Genomic DNA, 22,414 nt, shown 5'->3' with positions numbered 1-22,414 from the left:
ATAGTCCTAACTTCCTTTGTAAATATTTCATTACTTTCCCAACCTCTTGCATGCAATAATCTCGCCACAGTTACCATATGCAAAATTGGTTTCTCATACTTCTTTTCTAAATCCATAATCATAAAACCCAATAAGAATAATTCTGACCACACAAACACACACACACACACACATACAAACACACACACAGAAACCACAGTAGGGAGAAACTGGGATAAACCCAAAACCTTGATAAAATAGCAGACAAGATTGTGCTGGCATATTTACGAGCCAGAGATTGGAATCAACTTAGATAAATGGTATTAGAGAATTTAAAAGTCCTCTTCCAATTGTTTATATTCCATGTAGAGCAAAGCATGACATTAATAGCACAAGCCTCCCTGCACATTATTGGTATCCTTGTTTTTCTGAAAATTGCAAATAATTTGACCTCCCGAATATCCATATATAGGTGTGAATATTCATGTATTGTAATTTATTTTTGAACATAGCCAGAAATAGGTCATTGAAAGTATTTTGCATCTTCTATCAAAATATATATTTACTTCACTGTTGAAATAATACTCCAATGAAAATTGAAATAAAGCCTGCTGTCTCCAAATTTTAAATTTATGTGCCAGGATATAAACAATGTTAAATACAGTAGAATTTACTTCTGAAGAAACACGGAAGATTGAACTGCCAAATGATAAAACTTGATATCCTTTAGTTGAGATTATAACATATTAACCTTGCTACAAATGAACTTTACTCAATTCTTATTTACCCTTTGTTTTTTAGAACAAAGGACACTGAAGTTAGTCTTGGAATTCATTCAGAAAAAGACGGCACAAAACAACTTTTCCAAGTTAAAAAGTACATTCCTCACCCGTGCTATGATAATGTCACAAAGGAGAATGACATTATGCTTCTTCAGGTATATTCTAAAGGATATAAATAAATAATATACATGTGAAGGACAGCAAGAATGGTTTTGCATTTTCTTTATGGATACAAGGAGTCCATAATTTACAACCACATTTGGGACTGGAACTGAAGCCTTTATTATGGGGGGGGCAATTTAGCTACCCTGCTGCTAGCTACCATGGTGGTGGTGCCAGTGGGGAATTTTTCATTATAGCTTTGCAACTACGGTTTTGCTTTGCTTATTTCTAAGGTTATTTCTTCTAACTTCGGAGGCAGAGCCAGAGTTGGGCTATACAATTAGTTTCATTAGTTTCAATTAATTTACATACCCTTGCAGAAAGCAGTATACAAGGGATTTAGCTCTAGCCTTGAGAATGGAGGGAGAATAGAAGAAACAATTATTGACTCTTGTTGTTGATTTGGCCTACCTCAAAGGGATGACAAGCAGCCCATATGAGGAGCCTAACAGTTGAGGTCCATTTCAATGGCATAGGAACCACCACTGATGATGGCAGCAGTGGAATACACTTATGTATTCTACTCTATTCACACTTATGTGTTGGAAAAAATGCTTTTCCCTTTCATTTCAGAATTGGAGAGCAGGAGGGAGGAATTCTTATTTCTATATAAATGACTAGCAGGTGTGAAATTGCCCATATTGAAGAAGTTCAAAGTATTAATGTTGTTACTATTATAATTTGTTTTTATTGCAAGGGGCTCAGATAGTATAAATGTTGCTTCTCAGACCCTTTGCGTCTGCACAATATTGCAATGTAGGTCAGACTGAGATAGGGTGACTCTCCAAGGTGCAAGTCTACCATATGATGCATTGCACACCATATTGACTGTTAATATAAGGGTTAATCTTTTTTGCCTTCCCTATTGTCTCATTTAAGCTTAAAGAAAAAGCAAAACTTAACGAGAATGTTACCTTCGTCAAGCTTCCTCAGGAGTATGGTGACCTCAAGCCAAAAACACAGTGTCTGGTTGCTGGCTGGGGGATTACTAAGCCTGGAAAACAAAGTCCATCACATGTCCTCCGTGAAGTTAATGTCACTGTCATCGCAAGACACATCTGCAATGATCAAAACCACTATAATTACAATCCAATAGTGACAATGAAAATGGTCTGTGCTGGTGACGAGAACGGAGGGAAGGATGCATGTGATGTAAGTATATCTATCTACCTGCTCTGAATGTTTGAAATTCAAAAATAATATACCGAAAGCAGAATTTGAACGAATGAGTAATCCTACTTGCACGCTTCTAGTGTTCTAAGAAATTGAAGTCCGACACTACCAATATAACAACTGTAAAATTAATAAAATCTTCCCATCATAAAGTCAATTGCAAAAAAAATATCTGGAAATATACATCCCTCTAGATTGGCAGCATTATGGTATGTGATGAATCTTTTTTTAAAAGTACATGCAGTCCTTGACTTATGAGCCCAACTGAAGAAAAAATTTCTGTTGCCAAGTGAGACAGTTATTAAGTGAATTTTACTTCATTTTACAAACTTTCTTGCCACAGTTGTTAAGTGAACTGTGCAACTTTTAATGAACTAAATGAGCTGTCAAGGACTACTTTGTACTTATCGATGGAGCACTTGGGCGGAGAGGGCACCAGAAAATGAGAATTTTTCGGAAAACTAGCCTGAAGTGTAGCTGGCACCTTGTCTGCCTAAATGTGGCTACATTCTTCACCTATTCAGAATTCACAGGCTTCGGGGGGTGGAGCCTGCCGCCGTCGGGAGCTCAACAAAGCTCCTGCCAGGACTCTGGTTCGTATATCTTATAAGATCTATAGATATCTCCCCTTTCTGGCAGAAAGGGGCAGGGAGAGGGTCAGTCGTTAGGATCTCTTTGTAATTCATAGCTTTTCTTTTTGCTGTGAATGGAGAAGAGGTTCAACATTAGCTGAGCCTTTACTCCGGCCAGTTTTCCGCGCTGCCTTTTTTGCAGCCTAGGCAGATTGCCCCCCCCCCCAGGACAAAGCTAAGCTATTTAAAAGTCAATCCGGGCGGGGACCATTCCTGAGGAATTTCTATTATTACTAGCTAAAATACCAGCTTCAATTTTGCAAAAGGCTCCCTTCCTTTTTTTAGCTGCGTCACAAGATGGCGATCTCGTAGTTTTTGTGTTTGATGTGACGTACTTAGCCAGCCCTACCCTCCTGAAGGCTTCTCCGTACTAATTGCTAAAAGATTAACTGAGGGGAGCAGAGACTTTGATTTTTGGCTCGCTTGATTGCTTGTCTTTTATTTCTACTTTGGAATGGCTCCCAAATCTAAACAGAAGCGCTTCCTTAATAACATATCTCTTAAAACTGCTATGAAGCCGCTACCCTTGCCTCCCACACCCTCCACGGGAGATTTGTTAACACAAGAATTTCTTCTCAAAACGCTTAATGACTTCAGACAGGAAATTAATCAACTGATATCGGATTTATATGATCAATTTGATGCTAAAATTGCTCAGGCAAAGAAGGATATGATCGGAGTAGTGACAGTCATGACAGATTATATTGCTGAAGCGGAGGACAAATTGGAACTTTTGGAAGAAACTAACCTTAATTTGATATCCAAAATTCAAACGTTACAACAGGAAATGGAAAATGCTCAGAAACAACTTGTCATGATAAATTATAATAAGACTGCCTCTGCCATAAGAGTTAGAGGACTGCGTGAAAACCAACAGGAGAATTTGAAACAGGTCTTCTTTGAGGCTTTCAGCCGCTTGGTGGGAAGTCCGGGATTTAACTTTGATTGGCAGATTCAAAGAATTTATCGCCAGAATTCCTGGGTAGCAAAACAGCGACAGCTTCCGAGGGACATAATTATATACTTTACCACAAGGGAATCCAGAAATGAGATAATACAGAGGCTTTACAGCAAGAGGTTGAGAATTGACGGACAGGACTTGATTGTTTTTAAAGAGATACCATTTCAAATATTAAGAACAAGGAGAGAGTACGCTTTCTTAACCGAAGAACTCAGAAATTCTCAGATTCCATACAAATGGGAAGTCCCAGCTGGTATTACAGTTACATTTGGCAACCAAAAACACCGCATTAATTCTGTCTGTGAAGCCCGAGATTTTTACTACGAGACCCTGAAGGCGGGACTTCCTGATTCATCCGGACCTGGAGAGAGACAAGGAGAAGGAGGAGACAAACAGCGAGACACGTGGCTACAAGGCGGAGGGTGTTGCCTTCCTCTTCCGGAAGGGCAGAAGACTAAAGAATAAAGACTAAGCGATGTTCTTAAAGCTTTATGATCTCCGTCTGGGATAAAATGGAAAAGTGGCATATCGATGATGAGACATGGAGACTGAAAGAAGCGTTGCTGATTGTGGACATATATTGTACATAAGATTTGTCTGAACTCTAACTCAAATTGCGCATGAACTATTTTCTTAGGCGAGGAGAGCGGAAATTGTGATCTTTTTGAGTTGTGGTTTGGGACGAACGGAGTTGGGAGGTGCGTGGGAGAGGGAAGGGTAGCGAAAGCTTAATTAGATTACCTGGGGCTAGAATGCAAGCTGATGATTGTTTGAGTTGCTATTTCAATATAAGGTTAAGAAAGATTGGTCGGAGAATCTTCAGGAAAGTGGAGTAAATATGGGAGGAGCAATGAATGTGGATAGAATATATATGTGGACATGGATAAAGGCAGGGTGGAAGGTAAAAAAATTTATATGTGGAGGTGGGTAAGGATAGAAAGGGAGGTGTTGGAAATGAAAAATGAAAGAAGTACTTGAGTTTAATGGTGTTATAGAAAGGTTTGGATATTTGGATAAAAAAGAGATAAATTAAAGGTCTGAATAGATTGACAAAGCAATGAGACTTTTAGTTGGGGAATCCTAATTGATCAACTTACCTGGCTCTAATACAGTTTGAAACCCTGTAAGTAGCAAAATAACCGAAATTTGGAACGAGCTACATTGTTTAAGATTTACAGATAATGGGAAGCTGTGTTAACGTAGTGGGTTTATTGACCCTTTTTGTTTCTTTTTTCTTTTTGTGTGTGAGTGTGTGGTTTTTTTTTTTTTATTTCTTATTTTCTACTATTTTTCTTTTTTCTTTTTGGCTTTACTTTTATCTCATTTTTTTAACTTTAAAGTTAGCTGGCCTTATTATACTCAAATGCTTGTTAAAGAATTATGCCGGGTATGGGACCTGCGAAGCCGTAAGGGGGTTAGGGAGGGGGGATTATAGGGGGGAGGGGGGAGGGTGGAATTACAGTTTCAATCCTTAGAACAATAAGTATTCACTTGTATACTGCGGCTTGTTTTCCTTTTTTCTTTTTTTTTCTTTTTCTACTTTTATTTTAAAAACAAACTGAATTGTATGGATACACCAAAGTGAGGAGAAGAGGGAAAGAGAAGGGAGAAGTAAAGAGGGAGTGAGAGGGAATGTAAGGAGGGTGAGATGGAGGGAGGGGGAGATGTCTGAGGGGGAAGGGAAGTAGAAGAGGGGAATGCTGGAGGGGTGAAAGGAAAGTTGGAGGGGGAGAAGAGAGGGTGTATGGGGGAATGAAGTGTTATGTTGGGGTTTTTTTTTTTCTCCTTTTTTTTTTTTTTTTTTACGCACAGTATATAAGTGATTGTATAAAATGAAAATGAAATAAATAAAATGTATTTAAACAGAATTCACACTTGCAGAATACATTGTATCTTTAGGCAATGAAATGTATTTGGTCATTTCCTCATCAAGAAAGCAGTGATGGGAGTGAGCTAAAGCACAAACACACACACAGATATATGCACACAGAAACACTCGCACCTATTTCCTCTCCCCTCCACTTCTCCTTCACAGGTGTTGAGGGAAATATATATATTTTGGCTCAAATTCATGTTCTGGAATCGTGAAATAAGGACAAGCATATATGTACTGTCAGAAATAAAGCTATTTTCTTAACAGTGCCATTTTAGATTTACGTTTACTTGTCTATTCTGTGGATTTCCATCAAGGATTCCCTTTTCCCATCTTTCCCTACCCCATTAACTCTGCAAGTTAGGCTTGATTGAGAGGGGTAAAGAACAGAGAGAGACACTCAGTCTTTTTTTTTGGGAGGGGGGGTTGCAGAGTGTGAAAAAAAACTCAATATGGAAGCCAAAATCAGGCAATCAAAGTCCTGCCACTTTTTTACATGCTTCAGGGCAGAAGGTTGATTGTGTGACCAGGATGGGCATATTTCTCCACTTCTGGCCTTGGAGGGTCAAAGTATACTAGAGTGAAGGGACGCCTACTGAGAAAGCATCCTCTGGCCCCCTTTCTCCAGATACCTGAATGGGGCACTTGCAGGGGGGCCCTCTCAGCCAGCCAAAATTGGAAAATTGGAAACACTGTATCTGTCCTATGGGCAGCATAGAGATTTAGTGAATAAATAAATTAAATACGACTACTGCAAATAATGCAAAATTTCTCTTCTCCCCACCCACCCCTTTTTCTCCCTTGCGCAGGGTGATTCTGGTGGTCCTTTGATTTGCAATGGGGTACAAAGAGGCATCGTTTCCTTTGGTATAGGATGTGCAAAGCCTAAGTATCCTGGTGTCTACACCCTTCTGACAAAGGAATATTCTCGTTGGATAAATAGTGTTATACAAGGCAATTAATAGAATTATCATTTGATGTTGGCATTCTTTTTTATTATATTCATTCATTATAATTCCTTTAAGACAATCTTTTCCAGCCTTTTTCCTCCAGATGTATTTGACTAGGCACACCATACTCAGCCAACACAAAATCATTGAGCCTGCCAGCTAAAAGTAACAGCAATTTCAGATAAATTCATCTAGAGGGTAACTGATCAGTTTGGGTATTTAGGTTTTCTATTTAAATGCAATTTTTTAAACAAAGTTTTCTTTTCATTTATAAAAGCTAAGCACAAGTTTCTAGAAATTATTTCTCTTTATTTTTCTCTCTGTGTGTGCACTTAATCTGCTAGATAAAATTATTCCCATGTTTATCACAAATGGAATGGTAGCTTATTTCCAGAAAGCAGAAGAAAATAAATCCTTGTTGAAAACCATCTTATTATTGGTTCGTTTGTTATCGTTGTTCATTTGTGCTATGTATCCAGTGTTTGCTTGTGACAAACTTCAGGCTTTTTCTGCATTTGGAAGAACGAATTTCTGTGCTGGGAATGTCTTTTAAATGCATAATAACATAATTGGACTTCTCTTATAATTGGAGGTACCTTGGAATTGCAAAATTCCCAAATAAACATACATGAGTCCTTTATCATTTGAGACTTCTTATGGATCTGTACACCACTTTTATGAGTGGCGATGTGAGAGCACTTGAAAGCATTGGAACCACTTGTCTTCTGCAGTTAGAAGTCTTCATCATTCAATGCTTTCAAACAAAGGTTGGACAACTATTTCTCTGATATGATATGAGGCAGGGGATTGACTGCAAGAGTAGCTTATCTGTAAGGCATGATATATATGATAAATATACGGTGGAGGAAGTGAGAGGACACCAAGCCAACAAGCTCAATTTTTTTTCATGCACTGCTCGGACGAAAGAAGTCAAGGAGTGATCTTGACTTATGTTGGGGACAAATTAGAACAGAGAACTGTATGCACTTCCTCCAGGATATGTACAGAGAAAGCCAAATGTTTACAATAAACTTGATAGGACTTGCACTCCAGTCACAAATAGGATGAGGAGGAAGAGATAACCATTTTGGTTCATCTAGTGAGGGGCTGGACCTGAATAAGTGGACTGAAAGTGTTCTCAGCTGACAGATCATATCACCAAAATCATGTGAATGTGCTCTGCAAGTTAAAACAATAATAATGCCAAACCTCAAAGCAGACGTGACTACAACCTTTCATAATGTATCTATTGACTTCCAAGATTCTCTGTGGAGTATTTCAAATAGTAGCACCTAGCACTGATAAAGGGTGTGGTAAATTTACCTGCTACCATTTTTATCATTTTCCAGAGTTGGTAATCAGAATAGAGATCCAATTATCTCACAATGAGAGTAGAACTGCAGTGCCATGTTTGAAACAAGAATGGATAGAGCGCTCCCTCTCCCCCGTCTCTTTCTCTCTCTTTCTCTCTCTCCCCCCCCCTCTCTCTGTAGTGTAATGTTTGAACCTTGCCAATATATGTGAAAGAATATAAGAATATACTACGTAAGAACATTCTATGCCGGGATTAGACAAACATCTGGGTTTTTTCCCAGGATTGGATCAAGATTCTGGTTTCTATCTATCTATCTATCTATCTATCTATCTATCTATCTATCTATCTATCTATCTATCTATCTATCTATCAAAACAGTTGAGATGACAGATTTCTTTCTTTTCAGGATTTGCAATGTGAGGCCAGTCCCATGTCCTGTGTTCTAGATAAGTGAAATTGAAGAATGCTTTGCGTTTTTATCGCATTTCCCAACCAAAAATTCTTACCTCGATTAACTTTTAAATGGCTGGTGAAGGCAACATTGTTTGGTGGAACTTTTAATAGTCAATCCTTCTTTATGAGTTTATAAATTATTCTTTGTTTTCAAGGCATGAAACATTGTTCAGCATTTTCATCTAATATACTTTTTTAGTTAATTATGTTGGTTCATTCTCTTGAGCACTCACTGAGCAGAAAATTACATTATCACATGATTCTGTACTGATGAAATAAATTAAAATGGAGTATTTATGATTGTTGACAATTTGGCCCTTCCCCAGTCAAACCTAAATTGTGCTCAACAGCAAATTTCATTGGAACCACTTGTCTTCTGCAGTTAGAAGTCTTCATCATTCAATGCTTTCAAACAAAGATTGGACAACTATTTGTGTGATATGATATGTGGCAGGGGATTGACTACAAGAGTAGTTTATCTGTAAGGCATGACATATATGATAAATATACAGTGGAGGAAGTGAGAGGACACCAAGCCAAAAAGCACAATTTTTTTTTCATGCACGGCTCAGAAGTAGGAAGTCATGGAGTGATCTTGACTTTTGTTAAGGATTTGGGGAGAAATTAAAACAGAGACCTGTATACACTTCCTCCAGGATATGTACAGGAACAACCAAATGCTTATGATAAATGGGATAGGACTTGCACTCCAGTCACAAATAGGGTGAGGAGGAAGAGATAACAAATTTGGTTCATCTAGTGAGGGGCTGGACCTGAATAAGTGGACTGAAAGTGTTCTCAGCTGACAGATTGTATCACCAAAATCATGTGAATGTGCTCTGCAAGTTAAAACAATAATAATGCCAAACCTCAGAGCAGACTTGACTAGAACCTTTCATAATGTATCTATTGGCTTCCAACGTTCTCTGTGGAGCATTTCAAATAGTAGCACCTACCACTGATAAAGGGTGTGGTAAATTTACCTGCTTCGGTTTTTATCATTTTCCAAAGTTGGTAATCCTCAATAGAGCTGAACAGAATAGAGATCCAATTATCTCACAATGAGAGTAGAACTGCAGAGCTTTTTCCTTCTTCCCTTTGAAACTCAGGTCAACCATACCTGATCTACCCTCATTTTAAGATTAGCATTAATAAGCCAAGCTTATCACCAGCAGGGAATACATTTTAATATCCATTTATTGTATAAACATAATAGAAACATATAGCATTAAACATTATAAATTCAGTTAGAACTTCTAAGGTTACAGTATAACAGCAACTATGCAAGTAGGACTTTTCTGTTCTTAGACAATATTTCTTTGCTGTGTGTGTAATCGTCTTCAGAGCAATTTCATTTGGAATTGAAACCACAAAGGAAACTCAGGTGTCAATGCTGTGTTCTATGAATCATTATGACATCACTGAATAACAGTAATCCCTCTAATGCACCATCATTTAATTCATAAATCCTCCAGAACATCCACTATTAGTGGAAGGAGAATTACACCTACAAAACCATATGTAGAAAATGGGGTGATATTGGAAATAGGCCGTTTATGTAGGGGAATGTACATCAGGTTTCAGGTTTCAGGTTTCAGGTTTCGTTTTATTTATATGCCGCCCTATTCCCAGCGGGACTCAGGGTGGCGCACAAACCCAAGGGGGGAAGGGAAACACAAAAACTACAAATACAAGCATTTAAAAATAACCAACAGACACACAAATCGAGAGGGAAAGGGAACTCATCAACCCCAGGCCTGCCGACACAGCCAGGTTTTAACGGCTTTTTGGAAGGCCTGGAGAGAGGTGAGGGTCCGAATCTCTGCAGGGAGCTCCTTCCAAAGGGCAGAGCTGCCACAGAGAAGGCCCTCCCCCAGGTAGTAGCCAGATGGCATTGGCTGGTAGACGGAACCCGGAGGGGGCCAGCCCTGTGTGATCTAATGGGTCTTTGGGAGGTAATTGGCAGCAGGCAGTCTCTCAAGCACCCAGGTCCAATACCATGAAGGGCTTTATAAGTGACGACTAGCACCGTGAAGCGTATCCTGAGACCAATCGGTAACCAGTGCAGCTCGCGGAGGATAGGTGTAATGTGGGTGTACCGAAGTGCACCCACAATCGCTCGCGCGGCTGCATTCTGGACGAGCTGAAGTCTCCAAATGCTCTTCAAGGGCTGCCCCATGTAGAGCGCATTGCAGTAGTCCAGTCTTGAGGTCACGAGCGCATGAGTGACTGTTGCAAGTGCCTCCCGGTTCAGGTAGGGACGCAATTGGTGCACCAGGCGAACCTGGGCAAATGCCCCCCTGGTCACAGCGGACAAATGATGTTCTAAGGTCAGCTGTGGGTCCAGGAGGACTCCCAAATTGTGAACCCTGTCTGAGGGGCGTAAAATTTCACCCCCCAGCCTGAGTGATGGAATACTAACCAAATTTTTGGGAGGGAAACACAACAGCCACTTGGTCTTGTCTGGATTGAGTGCAAGCTTGTTAACCCCCATCCAGACCCTGACAGCCTCCAGGCACTGGCACATCACGTCAACCGCTACACATCCAGGAGGATCCCAGCTCATCAAAAGCTTTCGATGAACTTGATCAACAGCTAAACAAGCCATTTAAAAGAAGTTGAACAGGGGCTGATGGGAATCAAACCGATAACCCCTTGCATGATTTACACTAGTCTTGTGTTTGGAAACAGCGGCTTATGAGAAACACACCTAACACTCTACATAGCAAGAGCAGTTTGAAATCATGAAGCTGTAGGAAGTTAAAGCCCACTCCCCTCCTAGAAAAATGAAATATCCTAAGAAATATTGAAGAGGCAGAATATTATATTTCTCTGGATCAGAAATGGAAAGAGATGTTTTTAGGCAGGAAACAGACTCACTCTTAATAGCCCCCACTTTTCTCTATGGGGCATTAAAACCAGGAACTTTCACCCCTTCTTTCCCTCTTTCTTCTACTTCACCCAACATGGAAGCATGTCCACCATTAAACCATCTTTCCAAGCAGACTCCATGTCTCCAGTGTCTTTTTCCAACTTGGAGCTGAACCCAGAAGGACATTTCTTCCAACAAAGCCTTCCAGATATTTCTGCTCATAAACTGAAACAAAAAAGAATTTATTTCTTTTTCATTCAATTCCATATCTGAACCACTTCCTCTGAAGCCATGTTCAAACAAGAATGAATAGAGAGGGGATTGCTGGGGGGGCGTTGTAATGTAGTGTAGTGTAATGTTTGAACCCTGCCAATGTATTTGAAAGAACTTTTAATAGTCAATCCTTCTTTATGTATTTTTAATTATTTTTTTCATTTCCAAGGCATAACCTAATAAGAATAACATTTAAGAAGTTAAAATAATATTTTGATCATTTGTACCAGCATTGTTCAACATAATGCCTCCAGATTTACCAAGATTACAATACCTAGAGGTTTCTGATGGTTGGCCATTCTGAACAGCACCATGTACAGAAGAGTGTATAAAGTTAGATCCCAGCTTATTTTGGTACTACATAGACGGTGAATTAAGAATTTGGGTTTAAGAGTAGCCTTGAACTGGAAAAGAAAGAGAAAGAAAGAAAGAAAAAAAGAAAGAAAGAAAGAAAGAAAGAAAGAAAGAAAGAAAGAAAGAAAGAAAGAAGAAAGGAGGGTGGGAGGGAGAAAGAAGAAAAGAAGGAAGGGGAGGGGCAGGAGGTTGTTTGCAAATGCTAAGCATTCCTTTCATTCAGTTTTATTATCTGTCATCCTCACCAAGTAAACCAAATAGGTATCACAACCAGATAAAATAATTCCATTTTTATAAGGCTAAATTGACAGAATCATGCAAGTCTGAAAGTTAAATTTCCCCCCATCTCCTTTACAGCCCAAGAAACTAGGCAGGGTCTCTCCTGAGTCTCTTGCTCTGCCTATCATGTAACTGTGGGTTTTTCTGACTCTTACCTGTTCTTTCTCTTTGCAGTGTCTCTTTGCTTGGTCTCCCAGGTCTTTCCCACCTCCCCACCTTTACATCACCAGAATGCCCGATATTTTTTACACTAACAAGGCAAAAGTTTAGCCTTCAGCACAAGGACATTTTTTCACAAATGACTATTAGGTTGTAGACTGCAACCTTCTTTCTAAAAAAAAGTACTTTTATGGTATCTTCTGCAACATGTTGGAAATAAGGCAGGTAAACTTGGATAGAGTATAACTTGTGTAATCTCACAATACAAGAACTCTTTGGAAACCCAGTTTATTTGAAAGATGGTAAAATGTCCCATCTAACTAGAAAGGGATAAGGGAAGAATGTAATCCACAACATGATTGAATATACAAAATATATATGTGTTTGTGAGCTCCCTTGTGGGCAGAAAAATATGTGGCATTAAATCGGTGTTGCTCTGACGTAATTTCTTCACCGGTGATTTATAATAATTTATAACAAATGGTATAAGAATTTTCTAGTCCTTAGCAAATTTTAACTAGGCTCTAAACTCATATTGGTCTTAAGCATGACTAGACAAGCATTTGACTCAATTCTAGGAAGAAGCCACTGAAATAACTCATGGCTGTTTCTTGACTTAAAGGTGCAATTTCCTCTTTATGCCCAGCACAGTTTCATTCTGATGCTGCTTTCATCCCTCTGCTGGTTTAACACATTGCTCTGTACATCTTGATCTTTTTATTGGCTGACATCTTTGTTCCAACATTCTGCCACGAGAAACTAGTTCTCATTTTTTAACTATCATATGGCCAGCAGACTAAGATGCTATTTCAACTGGTAAAAAGGAAAGGTAAATGGTTTGCCCATGCACATATGTGCTAGTTGTTCTTTCCTCTAGGGGGTGGTGCAGATCTCCATTTCAAAGCCAGAGAGCCAGCGCTGTCCAAAGAAGTCTCCGTGGTCATTTGCCCAGCATGACTAAACACCACAGGCACATGGAATGCTGTTACCTTCCACCAAGGGTGGTTCCTATTTTTTGACTTGCATGTTTACATGCTTTCAAACTGCTAGGTTGGCAGAAGCTGGGACAAGTAACGGAAGCTCACTCTGTTTGGAAATATGGAAAGAGAAATGGCTATAGCCACTGGGGGAGCCACATAAGAGGAGGGCTTCAAGAAAAGATGGTTATTGTGTCTCATTGATCAAAACCCGTCCTCTTTTGTATGTGCCTTGTAGCATGACATACATAAAAACATGTGGAGCTTCAGCTGTGCATTCACATCCACCATCGTGCCTTTTTAAACCCCCTCTGCAGATGCCCTGGACCCACGGGTAACCAAATTAAACAAATTAGCTAAAGTGTCTCCATCCCATTTCATTGAACATGATGGCAATGGACTAGGATGCTTTGAAGGAGCTTGCCACATTATATTCATAAGGTAGAGAAGGAAGATGCCATCATCTCTCAAAATTGTCCATGCAGAATCATCACTCCTTGAATTAATAAGAGTTCTCTACAGGATGTCTTCATTGTAGCTGGAGGAGCAGCCACACACCAAACATTTTATATGCAGGTATGTAGACTGGGAAACTCATATTTCTTTTATTAATGCAACCTTTTCTCAGAGTAAAGAGGAAATTAACAGCTATATATGATGTTTTGCTTGGTTCAATAGCCTCGTCCTACAATTTTTACTCAGCAACCAAAACCACACATCTCTCTCATGCACAGTTAAACGCAGACATGAAAACTTAAGTATTCTCTCATATCTTTTGTTTTCCACCTCATTAACCATTTAAGTTAAGTATGACAAAATAACCACTTCCTTACCTTCCTCAATATATATACATTCTGTACTTTGATGTGGAGAAAGACAAAAAAGCAAAGATGGTTCTTCTAATGGGCATGTGGTTCACTGTTGTGATTTTTCTCCTCGGTATTCCAGGAGGTAAGTGCTAAATTATACTTCTTTTCATTTTTGATAATGTCACTTCAGAGCAATCAAGGAAAAGGTAAGAAGATAAGCTACACAGTTTGTTTCAAATGTATGGATTTCTCCTTGAATTTGGACCGTGATGAAGAGGAAATAGCTCAGGTCTCCTTCAGGATGAACTGATACTGACAGCAGAAGGCCCACAGGGGAGATTCAAAGCTACAGTTGTTAAGAGGGTAGTTTTATTAGAGATCCTTTTCTTTAGCTAATGGATTAATTTAAAGTTGTATTTTGTGACTCATGATTAGCTTGCCTTCTTCATTCTATTTAGATCACTGTGCCCAGATCATTGGAGGAAAAGTATCAGCTGCACATTCAAGACCTTTTATGGCCATGATCAGAGGCTCACTGGAATTTTGTGGGGGGACCCTGATCAAACGAAACTGGGTATTAACAGCAGCTCACTGCCAAATGTAAGTTCAAAAGTTTTGCTAGGTTTTTATTTATTTCTTTTTAAAATCTTGTTATATGTATTTCATTCATGCATAACATAGTCCTGCAATTTAAGGATGAGCAAAACCTAAGGTTTCAACCCAAGCAAAATTGTCAGCTGGGTATCGTCTTTTAGGTAAGTTGTTCACTATCCCGGCTTCTTGGCATAAATTCTAAGGGTGACAATGAATCAAAGAAATCCAATCTCTGTGTATGTGTGTGTACCTATATATTACTAGGATTTTTCAATACAGTGAATACATACAAAAATAGATTGAAAATAGGAAAAGGGGGAAAAACAGAAAAGGAATAAAATACACATTCTTTCTATCAAGCAATTATCACTTTATTATTTTCACCATTCTCTTTGACCTTTTTTAATTCCCAAATGATTAAATCGTCAATTTAATCTTTTCTTCTTTCTTCTCTATGTAAGGTTACCAGCTTTTCAAAAGATTTTTTTTCTTTTTTTCTTTCTTTCCCTGTATCTAGATTGGAAAGACTTTGCTATTTTTTCAAGTACAGTTCATGTTATAATCCTAACTTCCATTGGAAATATTTCATTACTTTCCCAACCTCTTGCATGCAATAATCTCTCCACGGTTACCATATGCAAAATTGGTTTCTCATACTTCTTTTCTAAATCCATGATCATAAAACCCAATAAGAATAATTCTGACCACACACAAACACACACACACACACACACACACACACACACACACCTACGGTTAGGGTCTAGCCAGATGAAGAGCCATAAACCACAGTAGGGAGAAACTGGGATAAACCAAAAACCTTGATAAAATAGCAGACAAGATTGTGCTGGCATACTTACGAGCCAGAGATTGGAACCAACTTTCATAGATGATATTAGAGAATTTAAAAGCCCTTTTCCAATTGTTTCTATTCCATGTAGAGGAAAGCATGACATTAATAGCACAAGCCTCCCTGCACATTATTGGTGTTCTTGTTTTTCTGAAAATTGCAAATAATTTGACCTCCCTTTGATTTTCTACCTCCCAAACATCCATATATAGGTGTGAATATTCATGCATTGTAATTTATTTTTGAACATAGCCAGAAATAGGCCATTGAAAGTATTTTGCATCTTCTATCAAAATATATATTTACTTTCATGTTGAAATAATACTCCAATGAAAATTGAAATAAACCCTGCTGTCTCCAAATTTTAAATTTATGTGCCAGGATACAGGGACCTGCAGTCAGGGGAGGCAGGGCCTCACCAGTGTCATGAGGAAAAGAAAAGAAAATTAAATTAAAAGGGAAAAGACTAAGGTAGTTGCTGCCAGAATGACTCTGCTTAGTGCTAACTGCAGGGGGAGGCGAGAGAACTACGGGCCTCCTTTGCATAAGGAATTTTTCGCCTTTTAACCCTTGTTCAGAGTTAAGCAAGGAAAATTCCTTATGCAAAGGAGGCACATGGTTCTCTGCCTCCTGATCTGGCAGCAGCAAATCGTGCCTAAGTTGCCTTTTTATTTAATTTTTTACATTTTCATCATGGCGGGCGGACAAGAGGAGAGTTGAAATCCTCTGACACAGCTGGAAAAGCCAGGTATGTGGGTCCGAGGGAGGGGACAGGGGGAGGAATTCAAAATTATTGTAAGTTAATTTGTAAGTAATTTTTTATTATGAGTAATTTGTGTTTGTGTGTGGATATATGCGTGTGTTTCTTCATTCAAACAAACTCTCTCTCAATTTGAGAGAGAGTTTGTTTGAGAAGAGAGGGAAGGGGGAGAAGCAGGGAAGGCAGCTTGTTTGAGAAGAGGGGGCAGCCCACCAGCAGAGGCGGGTCCTTTACCCACCTCTGCTGGCGGGCTGGCGCTTTCTTTCTTTTGCCAGGCCCGCACACCCATGTCCAACCCGCTGGAGCTCGCCGTGCCAGGGGAGGAATGGGCTAGGTGGGCTGGCAGAGAGAGGCGCAGGCTGTCAGGACAAGCACCACAGCAGTGCCCAGTCCGGAGCGGAGTGCTCGCCTCATGACAGCACATGGGAGAAATTCTGGCAGATGGGACAGAGTGAGCCGGAGGGGGGGGTGAGGCTTACCGGGCCGTCTGGAGAGGCAAGCTTCCCAGAGGCTGGTCTCCCGCACCCCACACCCTCCCTCCAGCCGGGCGACGATGCTGAGCTCTTTGCCACCAGCAACTCTCAGTGCTGCTGCAAGAAAGAGGTGGGTATGGAGTTTGGCCACCTCCATTGCCTGATCCCTACTGGCCCCGCAGCCCCCGCCACTTCCCTTTTACCCACACTGCCTCTGTCATGCCCCAGCCTAGGATGACCACGGCCACTCGTGGCTCTGCCAACCTCTCACCCTCCCCTCGACCTGGGCTCTTCTCATGGTCTCTCATCTTGTGTCCGAAGGGGAGAGGTCTGTCGGCACCCACAGCCTGTCACCCTTTCACCCTCCACTCATCCCCTCCTGAGAAAGGAAGGAAGAAAGGAGGGAGAAGGAGACTGAGAGAGAGATGGAGATAGCAAAGGAGGCAAGAAAAGAAGGAAAGAAGGAAGGTGTTAGGAATAAGAAAGAAAGAGGGAAGGAAAGGAAGGAACAAAATGAGGAAGAGGAGGAGACAGAGAAAGAAAGGAAGGAAGGAAGGAAGGAAGGAAGGAAGGAAGGCTCCTCAGTGGCAGATCTACAGAGATCTACTGCACATGGGAGAAGTTCTGGCAGATGGGATGGAGAGAGCCGGAGGGGGTTGTAGGGCTTACAGGGCCGTCCAGAGAGGTGAGCTTCCTGGAGGCTGGTCTCCTGCACCCCACTCCCTCCCCTCCAGCCGGGCGACGACACCGAGCTCTTTGCCACCAGTGACTCTTAGTGCTGCTGGAAGAAAGAGGCGGGCATGGAGTTTGTCTGCCCCCCCGACTCCACCTTGCCTGGTCACACCCCCTTGCCCGGCGGAGGGCTTGCCCAGTGAAGAAGAAGCCTGGAGCGTCGGTGCCAGCTGGCGGGTAGGCAGGGTACAGAGGGAGGGAAGCGCCGCTGCAGATAGCTCGAGGCGGCGCGCCTTGTCACAAGCGGCTCTCCAGCCACCTGGAAGGAAACAGCGAGTCGAAGGGTGGGCTGTTGCACCCCATGAGCAAAGGGGCCGCTGGGAGCCACAAGACTGCTTTGTTTCTGGTGGGTAGTTCTAGGCGAGGCGGCAAGAGCGTGCCAAAATCAGTGCCCTGTCAACCCCTCGGTTGCCCCCCCTCTCTCAAACGCACGTCTGGTTTGTTTGTTTTTTTACATAAAAGCATAAAGGAAAACCGCCCCCAAAGCCCCGACGTGTCCTGCTCTGTGGCCGTCGTCCCGCTCTATGACGGATGCAGCGGCCATAGAGCGGGACACGCTGGCAGACATAGGGCGGCTTTTGCCTGCTTGTCTCACCAGCCATGAACCTCACCGCACGTCACTGCCAGGATATAAACAATGTTAAATACAGTAGAAGTTACTTCTGAAGAAACACAGAAGATTGAACTGCGAAATGATAATACTTGATATCCTTCAGCTGAGATTATAACATATTATCCTTGCTAGAAATGAACTTTATTCAATTGTTATTTACCCTCTTTGTTTTTAGACAAAATGGAGATGAAGTTTTTCTTGGAATTAATTCAGCAAGAGACATGCCAAAACAAGTTTTCAAAGTTTCTAAGATAGTTCGTCATAAGGACTATAATAGTGTCACAAAGGAGAATGACATTATGCTTCTACAGGTATATTCTAAGGGTTATACATAAATAATATACATGTGAAGAACAGCAAGAATGCATTTCTCCTTTTCTTTATGGATACAGGGAGTCCTTAACTTACAACCATATTTGGAACCTCCCTTTGTTATGGGGGGCCGAATTCAGTACCCTGTTGCTAGCTACCATGGTGGTGGGGCCAGTGGAGAATTTTTCATCTACGGTCTGGCTTTGCTTATTTCTAAGGTTATTTCCTCTAACTTCGGAGGCAGAGCCAGAGTTGCCTATCTACAAGGGGATTGGGCTATATAATTAGTTTCAATTAGTTTACATACCCCTGCAGAACGCAATGTACAAGGGATTTAGCTCTAGCCTTGAGAAGGGAGGGAGAATAAAAGAAACAATTATTACTCATGTTGTTGATTTGGCCTACCTCAAAGAGATAACAAGCAGCCCATATAAGGAGCCTAACAGTTGAGGTCCATTTCATTGGCATAGGAACCACCACTGATGATGGCAGCAATGGAATAAAGAATATTCTCACACTTATGTGTTGGAAAAAATTGCTTTTCCCTTTCATTTCAGAGATGCAGAGCAGGAGGGAGGAATTCTTATTTTTATATAAATGAATAGCAGGTGTGAAATTGCCCATATTGAAGAAGTTCAAAGTATTAATCTTGTTATTATTATAGTTTGTTTTTACTGCAAGGGGCTCAGATGGTATAAATGTTGCTTCTCAGACCCATTGCATCTACACAATATTGTAATGTAGGTCTGGCTGAGATAGGATGACTCTCCAAGGTGCAAGTCTACAATATGATACATTGCACACCATATTGACTGTTAATGTAAGGGTTAATCTTTTTTGTCTTCCCTATTGTCTCATTTAAGCTTAAAGAAAAAGCAAAACTTAACAGGAATGTTACAATCGTCAAGCTTCCTAAGAAGTATGGTGACCTCGAGGCAAGAACACAGTGTCTGGTAGCTGGTTGGGGGCGTACTGAAAGTCGAAAACTATCAGATGTCCTCCGTGAAGTTAATGTCACTGTCATTGCAAGAAACATCTGCAATGATAAAAATCACTATAATTCCAAACCAATAGTGACAATGAATATGGTCTGTGCTGGTGATGAGAGCGGAGGCAAGGATGCATGTACTGTAAGTATATCTATCTACCTGCTCTGAATGTTTGAAATTCAAAAATAATATACCAAAAGCAGAATTTGAACAAATGAGTAATCCTACTTCCACGCTTCTAGTGTTCTAAGAAATTGAAGTCCTACACTACCAATATAACAACTGTAAAATTAGTAAAATCTTCCCATCATTAGGTCAATTGCAAAAAAAATCTGGAATTATATATCCTCCCAGACTGGCAGAATTATGATACTTTTTTTAAAAGTACAGGCAGTCCTTGACTTATGAACCTGAGTGAAGCCAAAATTTCTGTTGCCAAGTGAGACAGTTATTAAGTGAATTTTACTTCATTTTACAAACTTTCTTGCCACAGTTGTTAAGGGAACTTTGCAGCTTTGACTGAACTAAATGAACTGTTTTAAGTCAAGGACTACCTGTACTTATCAATGGAGCACTTGGGGGGAGGGGGCACCAGAGAATGTTAATTTTTCAGAACACTAGCCTGAAGTGTAGCTGGCATCTTTTCTGCTTAAATGTGGCTACATTCTTCACCTATTCAGAATTCACACTTGCAGAATAGATTGTATCTTTAGATAACTAAATGTATTTGGTCATTTCCTCATCAAAAAAGCAGTAATGGGAGTGAGCTAAAGCACAAACACACACAGAGATACATGCACACAGAAACACTCGCACCTATTTCCTCTCCCCTCTATTTCTCCTTCAAAGGTGTTGGGAAAAATATATATTTTAGCTAAAATTCATGTTCTGGAATCGTGAAATAAGGACCAGTATATATGTACGGTCAGAAATAAAGCTATTTTCTAAACAGTGCCATTTTAGATTTAGGTTTATTTGTCTATTCTGTGGATTTCTATCAAGGATTCCCTTTTCCCATCTTTCCCTACCCCATTAACTCTGCAAGATAGACTTGATTGAGAGGGGTAAAGAACAGAGAGAGACACTCAGTCTTTTTGGGGGGGGGTTGCAGAGTGTGAGAAAAGAGTCAATATGGAAGCCAAAATCAGACAATCAAAGTCCTGCCACTTTTTTACATGCTTCAGGGCAGAAGGTTGATTCTGTGACCAGGATGGGCATATTTCTCTACTTCTGGGCTTGGAGGGTCAAAGTATACTAGAGTGAAGGGACGCCTACTGAGAAAGCATCCTCTGGCCCCCTTTCTCCAGTCACCTGAATGGGGCACTTGCAGAGGGGCCTCCCAGCCAGCCAAAATTGGGAAATTGGAAACACTGTATCTGTCCTATGGGCAGCATAGAGATTTAGTGAATAAATAAATTAAATACGACTACTGCAAATAATGCAAAATTTCTCTTCACCCCACCCACCCTTTTTTCTCCCTTGCGCAGGGTGATTCTGGTGGTCCTTTGATTTGCAATGGGGTACAAAGAGGCATCGTTTCCTTTGGTATAGGATGTGGAAAGTCTCAGTATCCTGGTGTCTACACCCTTCTGACAAAGGAATATTCTCATTGGATACATAGTGTTATAAAACGCAATTAATAGAATTATCATTTGACATTGACAGTCTTTTCTATTATATTCATTCATTATAACTCCTTTAAGACAATCTTTTCCAGACTTTTCCGTCCAGATGTATTTGACTAGGCACACCATACTTAGCCAACACAAAATCATTGAGCCTGCCAGCTAAAAGTAACAGCAATTTCAGGTAAATTCATTTAGAGGGTAACTGATCAGTTTGGGTATTTAGGTTTTCTATTTAAATGCAATTTTTTAAACTAAGTTTTCTTTTCCTTTATAAAAGCTAAGCACAAGTTTTTAGAAATTATTTCTCTTTATTTTTCTCTCTGTGTGTACACTTACTCTGCTAGATAAAGTTATTGCAAATGAAATGAAATTATTTCCAAAAAGCAGAAGAAAATAAATCCTTGTTGCAAACCATCTTGTTATTGGTTTTTTTGTTATCGTTCATCTGTGCTATGTATCCAGTGTTGTTTGCTTTTTTTGCTTTGGAAGAACGAATTTCTGTGCTGGGAATGGCTTTTAAATGCATAATAACATAATTGGACTTCTCTTATAATTGGTGGTACCTTGGAATTGCAAAATTCCCAAATAAACATACATGAGTTCTTTATCATTTGAGACTTCTTTTTGAGTGGCGATGTGAGAGCACTTGAAAGCATCGGAACCACTTGTCTTCTGCAGTTAGAACTCAATCAATGTTTTCAAGCAAAGACTGGACAACTATTTGTCTGATATGATATGAGGCAGGGGATTGACTACAAGAGTAGTTTATCTGCAAGACATGACATATATGATAAACATACAGTGAGAGAACACCAAGCCAACAATCTCTATTTTTTTTCATGCACTGCTCAGAAGAAAGAAGTCAAAGAGTGATCTTGACTTTTGTTAAGGATTTGGGGAGAAATTAGAACAGAGACCTGTATGCACTTCCTCCAGGATATGTACAGAGAAAGCCAAATGCTTATGATAAACGTGATAGGATTTGCACTCCAGTCACAAATAGGATGAGGAGGAAGGGTTAACAATTTTGGTTCATCTAGTGAGGGGCTGGACCTGAATAAGTGGACTGAAAGTGTTCTCAGCTGAAAGATTGTATCACCAAAATCATGTGAATGTGCTCTGCAAGTTAAAACAATAACAATGCCAAACCTCAGAGCAGACTTGACTAGAACCTTTCATAATGTATCTATTGGCTTCCAAGATTCTCTGTGGAGCATTTTAAATAGTGGCACCAGGCACTGATAAAGGACATGGTAAATTTACCCGCTTCCGTTTTTATCATTTTCCAAAGTTGGTAATCAGAATAGAGATCCAATTATCTTACAGCCGAGGTGGCGCAGTGGTTAGAGTGCAGCACTGCTGGCTACTTCAGCTGACTGCAGTTCTGCAGTTCGGCTGTTCTAATCTCACCGGCTCAAGGTTGACTCAGCCTTCCATCCTTCCGAGGTGGGTGAAATGAG

The 22,414-nt window shown here is 40.3% G+C and overlaps 2 protein-coding genes across 2 annotated transcripts in view; both read left to right on the top strand.

The window, feature by feature from the left end:
• The window catches only part of LOC116506238 (polyserase-2-like), a 59,603-nt gene that overhangs the window by 23,855 nt on the left and 13,334 nt on the right, over nt 1-22,414 (top strand). The window contains exons 7-12 of the mRNA XM_032213887.1: nt 781-916; nt 1,803-2,075; nt 6,372-6,516; nt 14,462-14,603; nt 18,201-18,336; nt 19,201-19,467. Of these exons, the coding sequence (XP_032069778.1) occupies nt 781-916; nt 1,803-2,075; nt 6,372-6,516; nt 14,462-14,603; nt 18,201-18,336; nt 19,201-19,467 (1,099 nt within the window). The remainder of the gene's footprint in view (nt 1-780; nt 917-1,802; nt 2,076-6,371; nt 6,517-14,461; nt 14,604-18,200; nt 18,337-19,200; nt 19,468-22,414) is intronic.
• On the top strand, nt 14,041-21,332 carry LOC116506517 (granzyme A-like). Its single transcript, XM_032214307.1, has 5 exons — nt 14,041-14,145; nt 14,462-14,603; nt 18,201-18,336; nt 19,201-19,467; nt 20,814-21,332. The coding sequence occupies exons 1-5, from the start codon at nt 14,085-14,087 to the stop codon at nt 20,964-20,966; spliced, it is 759 nt and encodes a 252-aa protein (XP_032070198.1). The 5' UTR covers nt 14,041-14,084; the 3' UTR covers nt 20,967-21,332.

This window comes from Thamnophis elegans, chromosome 3 (assembly GCF_009769535.1).
Source record: "Thamnophis elegans isolate rThaEle1 chromosome 3, rThaEle1.pri, whole genome shotgun sequence".
NCBI lineage: Eukaryota > Metazoa > Chordata > Lepidosauria > Squamata > Colubridae > Thamnophis > Thamnophis elegans.
The sequence above is the reverse complement of the archived record's forward strand: the minus strand, read 5'-3'. Positions and strand labels throughout refer to the sequence as shown.